The sequence below is a fragment of the Ixodes scapularis genome, unplaced genomic scaffold, assembly GCF_016920785.2.
Source record: "Ixodes scapularis isolate PalLabHiFi unplaced genomic scaffold, ASM1692078v2 PGA_scaffold1__304_contigs__length_218370807, whole genome shotgun sequence".
Classification (NCBI taxonomy): domain Eukaryota; kingdom Metazoa; phylum Arthropoda; class Arachnida; order Ixodida; family Ixodidae; genus Ixodes; species Ixodes scapularis.
In genome coordinates, this window is record NW_024609846.1 from 41879485 (window position 1) to 41888527 (window position 9043).

At 49.2% G+C, this 9043-nt stretch overlaps 1 protein-coding gene across 1 annotated transcript; it reads right to left on the reverse strand.

Moving 5' to 3' along the window:
- Positions 1 to 591: 591 nt before the first annotated feature.
- LOC120850319 lies at positions 592 to 1626 on the reverse strand. The gene has a single exon (XM_040222776.1). It carries the CDS (start codon positions 1624 to 1626, stop codon positions 592 to 594), a length of 1035 nt encoding a protein of 344 aa, XP_040078710.1.
- Positions 1627 to 9043: the final 7417 nt, after the last annotated feature.

Sequence of the window (9043 nt, forward strand, 5' to 3'; positions counted from 1 at the left end):
ATGGGATAATTTCTGGGGTTTAGAAAAGGACCAATCGACTAGAGGTAAATTAAAGTCACCTGCTATTATGATCTTACTGCTCATGTTAAGATTCTTACGCATATAATCATACATATTACAAAAGAACTCTGGGGCTGTGTTTGGGGGCCTGTAGGCCACAGCAATGAAGCAGCAACTGTTCTCATAGCTGATTTTACACCATAAGCACTCAATTCCCTGGGAATCGGGCAGCAATGTACATAAAATCCTGTTTCGAGCAAGAGTCGCAACTCCGCCGCCACGTGATCCCCTATCTTTGCGCAAGATTGTGTAGTTGGGAGGCGTGATTTCGATATCTTGTATACTGTCTGACAGCCACGTTTCGCTGATTACAACAATATCAGGTTCGGTATTCAGAATAGCTGTTTCAAGTTTATCAGTTTTATTCACGATACTCCTCGCGTTTAAGTTGAGTAGGCGAAATTCGTAATCATTATTGATACGGCTAGGCTTTAGTCATGGACTTGAAGCCTGTGCAACATCAGCTATCAAACTCTTGTCGTTTTTGACGTCGTCCCAAGTATACACTTTTCCGTTCATTTTAACTTTGTCCTACATCAAAGTGACCTTTTCACCGGCAAGCTTATTCGATTTCGAGCTTTCGAGCAGTTTTTTTCTGATTCCCTGAACTCGTTTCGAGTAGTCCTCGCTGATTGATAATGGTTCATTCTTTAACCTATTACAGTTACGTAGAATTTTCATTTTGTCTCTGAAGTCAAGTAGTTTGAGAATCACTGGACGAGTTTTACCTTCAGTTGGTTTTCCCAGGCGATGTATGCGTTCAATTCCATTGGTTTTTACGGACAGTTTGTCCTCAAGGACCTCCTTTGTTACTCGCTCTTCGAGTTTGCTGCTGTCTTCGTTTGGCAGCTCCGAAAGACCGAAAATAATTAGATTATTTCTTCTACTGCGATTTTCCAAGTCATCAATCTTATACACGAGTGATGCAACAGTAGATTCGAGTTGTTTTGTCCTGTCTTGGTTTTGGTTCACAGCTGACCTCAGACCTTCAAGGCTTTTAATTTGCAACTCTATGGTCTCTAGTCTGGATTTTGTTTCCGCTTGGCTCAATTTGATTTCCCTGTCGTCAGCGGAGATAATATCTAATTTTTCCAATATTGTTTCTAGAGTAGGCCCGGGATTTACTTCTACATCACCACACAACAAAAGTAGGTTTTTCGGCAACATTCCAAGTTCACACAGCACACTGAAACAGCTCCGTGGGCACGGTAGCAGGAAGAGACAAATATTGTTACTGCGGAGGCAACAAGGATATTGTTTCCCTACCTGTGCAATGAACACGAAGTGGTTTAGAAGCGTCATCTTGACGATGCCACCGTGCCCACGAAGAAGTGCAGGTTCCGGCCAGTCTTTTATAGTGCCGAGCGGCGCTAGAGTGGCTGCTGTCACTGTCGATATGGGCCGTGGAAAATCCAAATGTCCGTTGAAGTTCCACAGGAAAAAGTTGTCCAGATCCGTCACACTTCGCTCCGCGTTATCGGCTGGAACGGCGAAGCCGCCGCGATGATCAGCCGCTTGATAGTGCTCGGAGACGCCCATATCCTGGTGCAGCGGCAGAAGCAGCATCTGTGCAATGAATATTTACATAAACATCGTTTTTTTTTTTTTGTCTTCAACTTTTTTCTTTCTATTCGTTCTTTTGTTGGCATTTCAATCTGCATCTTTGGTCCTGGCTTGTTTCCTTTTCAATGTTCGGCCTTCTCCGCTTCACGTCTGCAATCGGTGCAACTTTGCGCTGGGGTGTGCTGTTCACTGTTCCGATAAAATATTCCCGCGCGATTTTTTTTTTCCCAAGATCGAAATTTGTATTTTTGTAATAAGTACAAGATACTGAGAAATGGAATTATAGTTTTTCCGTAAAACATTCCCCCGCAATATTTTTTTCAAAGATCGAAAAATTGGTATGAGATAATCCGCAAAAGATTCTGAAAAATGTAATTAAAATAGAGTACAGAATACACTCGATCAAGTGTATTTACAAGATACAAAATTACTACCAAAAGTAATTGAAGGACAGTACCTTGAGTAGACTATTTGAGATTCGATGCAAGCCTGCGACTCGAACTATGGGAGGCGGCCCGAAGGGGAGAGGGAGGGTCGAAGCAGCGTCTACGGCCAGTTCCGTAACTGAACTTATCTTAACGTTGATCGGGGCTCAAGGTGCTCGAGCGCCGGTGCGCTCATAGCTTTGACCATAGCCTCCTCTATACTCACAAAGCCTGGCAGTTCGACGGCGGAGCCATAGAATGCCCGGGCGGAAATTTGGAGCGCGATGATCTGGTAGCACAGAGCGTTTCTCAAGGAAGCTGGTAGTTAGCGCACAGCTTTTGCAGCGGCGAGGACGCGCGAGGAACGCGGGGAGCACGAGCGGTCATTCCATCGCTCGGGAGCAGGGGGGGGAAGGAGGGAAAGGGAACGCGGCGCAAAGCGGAGGCTGCCATATTAAAACCGCTTACGTTGCCAGCATAGGTTTCGCAGTGGAGAAGTTGCTGCCATATACGGCGGACGAAGTTTTACTTTCTTTTTCGTTTTGGAAAGAATGTATTGTTGTGTTATATAAGTCCTCCTGCATACAGACAACGAAGTTTAAATATATTTGTCTTGTTTACTCGGCTTGAAACCCTAAAAACAGGTTTTGGCAACTTATTGCTTCCATCATTTTGGAGTACGCAAGGCAGTTATCTCGCTGTTCTGGTTTCGGTTACGAAAGCAAGGCAAAACGCTCGTAGTTCCCGCCCTCAGTACACTTTGGACACCTTCCACACTTTGACACCGGATAACTAGATTGTGGCGACGCACAATCACCAGCATTTTGGTGCTATAAAACCTCGTCGTCGTCTGCTTCAGGGAAGCACGGCCGCCCGCTACACAGTCACGCGGGACAGAGGAACGTCCGTCGACCGACGCCCCCGAGGCAATAAAACCGCCGTTTCTTTTCTATGTTGGGATTCGCTCGTCACCACGACGCACCATCCCACAAGATGAACAAGGATATAGATTTGCTTCAGAGGTCACTTTCGCCGCTTCCTCACCGTCGAGCAGCCGGATCAGCTGACGGCAAGCCGCGGATGAAAGGCTTGAGCATCAACAGCCTAGAGCCACTACAACAGCCCAAGTGCACTCACGATGCGGGCGACGCGGGCTTCTGTCAATCCAGGGGCAGACCCAAGGGGGAGGCGGGAGGCGACGGGGGCGGCCGCCTACCCTCCAAACAGTCGACCCCCCCCCCCCCCCCCCCCCCCCCCCCGCCCCCTTCTTGGAGGGCGATTTGACATGGGTGGATTCCCCGAAATAAAACCAACTCCCGTCCTGCCAGGTGGTAGGAAGCTCGGTACTCAAGGACGAGGGTTCGAAATAGGGTAGGCCGCACCCTAGCAGGCGCACACACTTGGGGAACCACTCCGTCGCTTAGACTGAAGACCGCGGCGGCGGTTTCAAAGCACGGCAGAAGTTAGAACCAAAAGTCGGCGCAGCGGCGCACATCTAGGGGCCGTCGGCGCAGTGTGGTTCTGTGGCGGTTAAAACAAAAGGCGCAACCGGAGTCCTGTTTATCTTGCTTTAGAGTTTAGATTTTCCCTCCCCCCTCGCCCCCCCCCCCCCCCAAAAAAAAAAAACGAAAAAAACAAACAAACGGAGTTCTGGATCCGCCCCTGGGTCAACCGGGAGCCCAGCAGAAACCGCGTGAACGTTCCAGCTCTTCGTCATGACACGCTGTTGCAGAAAGCAGGGTAAAATACAACTACACGTACCACCGAATCAAATGCACTGTTATCGTAAATATTGGCTTGTGATTGCGCCTTTGTAGATCATCTTATTCGTTTTGCTGGAGAGACGCAACCGACGGGCATAACAAAATCGTTTGCGTATTCCGCATACCTCGCAAAAGCACTCACCCAGTAACCTTGCGAAAAGCGCGAAACACGGAGTCCGCACCGCCCTGACTTACCAGTCTTTTATTTGCTTTAGAGCAGTTTGTACCTGCTAGTAGGTATGTCTAGTGAAACTGCAACTTGAAACTAGGGGCAATGCCAGAGAGAAAAGTGACAAAGTTGAGAAAGCATGCTCGCTCTCTCCAATTTCTGAACTCTCAAGTGATTGTACCATAATAAATTCACCAACACCTTTTTCCAGAATAAAAAAAAAAAAAACGCTATGTTCACTACGTAAAGAATGGTCTCAGTTCATGCATCCGTAGGCAGGTAGGAAACGTTGCCCTAATTTATTCACACCGCATGACGAGCGCAACAAATTCACACGAGATTTACAAGAAAATATCAGTGGTGACTTATGTTTCTCCGGTCGTTTGCAGGACCGAATCATCTACTCGGGCGGTGTGCGTCGCTGTGCAAACGCCAACAACACGAAGCATAACAACGGCAGGTCTAGGTCAAGAATCCGTAGTCCATTGTTCAATTAAAACGACGTAATTTTGTTGAAAACGCCCGCAGCTTTTTACTCACGGTATGCGTCGACAATCTTCCACATTTTGAAACGGAACGAAAGAAGATTTACTTTTAAAAGCGCTCGCTGCGTCCTCCCGGACCAGTTGGACCGGATCAGCTGACGACGACGACGGAACTGAACCCGTTGAATTTTAACGACACAATAACCAATTTGCGCTTCGTGTTAGTATGGGATTCTACCTCCAAGCACCGCACGACACACCACGAACGTTTCAACTCTTTGTCGCATCGCCGTGTTGCACCAAACCTATCTCTATGCACCAAACAGAACAAGATCGCCGAAGTCAACGGAGCGCTGTCGTGAACCTTGGCTTGTGGTTGCGCACTCGTGGACCCTGTGACTCCCTTCGCTTTCAAAGCACGCACGACGATTACGAATGATACTTTCCGTCTTCCGGGACCATCACAGGGGCACTTCTCCGGTCACGTCTTCGCTACATGTGCTGGCAAACCGCGTCAAACGTGGTCAAACCGAAGCGCCGAAGCAATACCGGCGCCATGTTGAAACTTGAACGTGCGTTGTTGCTAGATTTTCTCCGACCAAACACAAAAAACGAAAGCAAACCGGCTCTAGCTTCCAGCGTACATCGGCGTTGCGCCGTGGCCAGATTTTCTCCGTCAGCTCTAACTTAAAGACGACCTACAGGTGCAGCAACACTGGTCTCAAGTTTTAACATGGCGGCCCCCACGGAGCGCCGTAAATTCTGAGGAGGGTGCATTGGAAGCGGCGGCACCTTCCCCCCCCTGCTCGGGAGAAGTGTGTTTCGGCGTCTCGCCGCAGCGGGGCGCCCGTTACATGACTCTCCTCTCATCCGCTGTCTGCCGCTTTACCTTTACATTTTCGGCGGTCGCGTGTCATGGCGATCTGCCCGGCTTCGTTTGTAAAAAGGAGGCGATGATACTGCTCCTAAAAATAGCTCTCACGTGGCTTGCTCCACGATTGTGATTCCCTCACAGCAGCTCTGACCTTTGAAGTTTCCCAAGTTACGGTGAAACGGAGTATAGACAAAACGGACAGGAAAAGAACTGCCAGCATACGCTATTCAAACTTCCAACAAAAAGGATTAGTTGCTCCCCAAGCTGGACGACATTTATCGTGGACCTTCAGAGCTCTGAAGCTCTAAGTCACGCGTACTCCATAATAATATTTGTTTCTCTCGTATTTGCCATTTTTACGATGCCCTGAAAGGCAGCCTTTGTTTCTCTTGCACTCGTCGAACGCGTCACAAAGCGGAACGACGGCGTCCGGCCCCCATTCGGCTCTCATATTCGAACACGTTCGACGAGTGAAGTGGAGACAAAGGCGGCAACCGTCGCCTGCCTTGCACTCGTCGAATGCGTCCGGCATTTGACTCTCGCATTCAAATGCGTCTATGGAGTGCAGGGGAAACAAAGGCTCTCGTCGGACGCGTTAAGACACATGCGCGAAAAATCTATCCGATCCGACGTGCGAACCGCCGGAACGACGTCCGAGGGCGAGGGTTTTCGTCGCACCGGAGCGTCGGACGGGGGCTCCGTCCGGCGCCGGCATGCGACCAACTTGCCAGATATCGCCGCACGCATGGTCCGATTTTCGAGGGGCCGCAGCCAATGAGCACGGATGGCGCGAAGGTCATGTTGTCACGTGACTTTCGGACCGATCGGGCGAGGAGGCGCTACGTGGTTCGGGGAAGCCGATGTGGCGGTGCGCGATGCGTCACGCGACGCGAGTCGTGGTTGTGAAGGAAACGGACGCCATCGAGTTTTCCCGCGCGCACAAAACGAGCTGCTGATTTCTCGCGCCAAAGCAAGCCGGCTTTCTGGGACCGATCGACACCGTCGAAACACGAATATACTCGGTTTCACCTTAGGATGGACAGCAGCGGACGCAACGAGCCATTCCAGTGTCATCTGAGCTTCGGGAGAGACGCAGCAATGCGCGCCGTACGTAGTCGCGTGATTTGTACGCAGTGCTCGTTTCGCTGGGATCTATGGCTGGGATGGCTCTAAGGTCCGCTGCCGTCCTTCGCGATTAAGTGATGTTGAGCAGAAAAACAGCCTCACGGAAAATCTTCCCACACGCACACTTTAATAGATTGCAATAAGAATATTATGTTTGTTTTAAAGTCAGAAAAACCAAGAAGGGCGAGGGAAGTATTTTAGTTTTCTAGGCTAGGTGGCGCGAGCTACCGCCCGTTATAAATATAGCCATTAGCATCCATCCATCCATTTAGTAGAGGGACACCCGAAACTGGGCTATGGTGTACTAGAAGTGGGCGGAGCTGAACGGAGCGACGCAACGACGCGTCGGAAACCATGTGTCGCGAACCGTCCGGTGCGGCGATTCGGAGCAGCCATCTTCCCGACAGTTCGCACGCCGGATCGGACAGTTTTGACGCGCATGTGTCTCGCGCTTCACAAAGCGTAGCGCCGTCGTCCGCTGTTTGGCTTTCACATTCGAACACGTTCGACGGGTGAAGTGGAGACAAAGGCAGCTTTATGTCTACCCACTAATCATTTGAACCAGAGACCGCCGTCCCCAAGTCCCCTCACGCTCTCATGTCCTCCTCTCCCTCAGTGTCTTGGCGCATACTAATTATTATTTGCACAAGAATGAACTTATCTTATTCTCTTAAATTGCAGACACGACAACATCAACCATAGAGGAAGAAGATCCTGAGTAGGTCTCCCCTTCCCACCCTACAAGTTCCAACAACAATGTGCCTCGCTCTGCTATGTGTCATTGCAGGATGTTGTCTGTATAGCGGTATTTTTTATGTATCCAGCAAACATTTAAAAACAGTTCTTTATAACGTATCTTGAAGCTTCGTTCTATCATCTAAATGTACTAATCGTAATGTGTCTTATTTAATTGTTAATTATTTAACGATAATGAAACGCCTTCTGGGATGTGCGAAAAGTGTGATGTTTTATTTTAATGCCATGTGCTAGACAAATAAAAATAATTGTAAGTATAGCTAATGATGTTACTCTCTGCTCGAAAATCGAAAATCTCTCAATGAATCAAGATTCATCAAGAGAATTGTGAGAACTTATATATAATATACTGATTTACATTAACTTTAAACTCGTAGCGTTCGTAGGAGGACCTCAGGAAGCGTCCGACACGTTTCGTTGAATAAAGACCACTGCTTTATTTCTGTACAAGTACAAAGGGCGAAGTCACCGAAACGGACAAGGAAAAGAGGGAACAACAGCAAAAAAAAAAAAAAAAGGGGGGGGGGGGGGCGGGGGTGACCACAAATGCCCAAACGGGGGCCTGTTTTCTTTTTTTAGTTTGTTTAGACAATACATTTAGTCTGCAGTACCAAGGCAAAGGACCAGAAGGTCTGACGAGGCCTCGGTACCGCTACATAAAAGAAATATTAAAAAGACAATGACATTCGTCGACAGCACAGCACACTAATAGCGAATTCGCGTGGTTCTTTCTGAGCGCTTTCAAGCGCTTGTTTCAGAGCCCGCGAGATCGGGTTGGTGGAAAGAGAGTGCTGGCGGTCTGATCGTTGGTTCATTCCGAGGGCGCCTCTCCCTCTCAGAGCGCTCCCTGTCAGAGCGCACCACCGGCACACGTTTCCGGTGGTGCTCTTCCAATAGTAGTCTGCTCCAATGAGAACGCTCGCTCCAGGCTCCGAGAAGCAGCCCCTTAAGGGCGAATTCGCGAGTGTAATCCCCTACCCTTCTAGGCTGTTGATCATATCGCCATCGGTGATGCGTGCACTTCTCCAAGGTGTGTTCGTTAGAGCTACAAAATACGGAGCGCCTCATTTTGGACTTCGCGGCAATGGTTAATGCTGCCGCAGAGCCTCCTTTTTCGGAGTGAACTCTCGGCGGTGCGATTCAGGTGCCGCGTAGAGTGGGCTGGCGGCACTTTTCTGTGGTTTTCCACCTCTATATCACTAAACTCGAACAGTCTCGCGAGGTCGTCTCTGCCTTTTGTCTGTGGTCGCTTTTCGACAATCAAACTTCGATTTTATCTGAGAATGAGCTCCAGAGGAAGAGATCTCAAGAGAACAGTGTGCAACAATGCCCCAAACGAATCTGAGTCAACTCCCAAGCTTTTGAGGCTCCGCATGCGTGTCTGCACATCGTCATAAAGCCCGTGGAGCCCATTCACCGTGTCTGACATCGGGATTGGTTTAACGTTCAACAGGTGCGTGAAGCGATCGTTGACGATGGTGGAGGGTCGGCCGAGCCTCTTCCTCATTAGTTTTACGGCCGTGTCAGACTTGTCCCTGGTTACCGAAATACCTTTGATGACAGACTCCACTCGGCCGACCGGGTACACTTTGAGATGTTTGAACTTGTCTACGAAAGACAAGGCGGGGTTCTGGTCCATTGACGATTGAGAGTGATCCCAGGATGTCTGCCACCCCCGCCAGCTCTCCATTGAACTTCGGTAACTCCAACTTGAGTAGCTTTACGTTTGGGACAGTTGCGCTTTGTACCTCCAAACGCGACACGTTGCTAGGGGCAGAGGAGGTTTTCTCGTTGTACGTTACTTCTTTTAGGTGCCTCGAGGC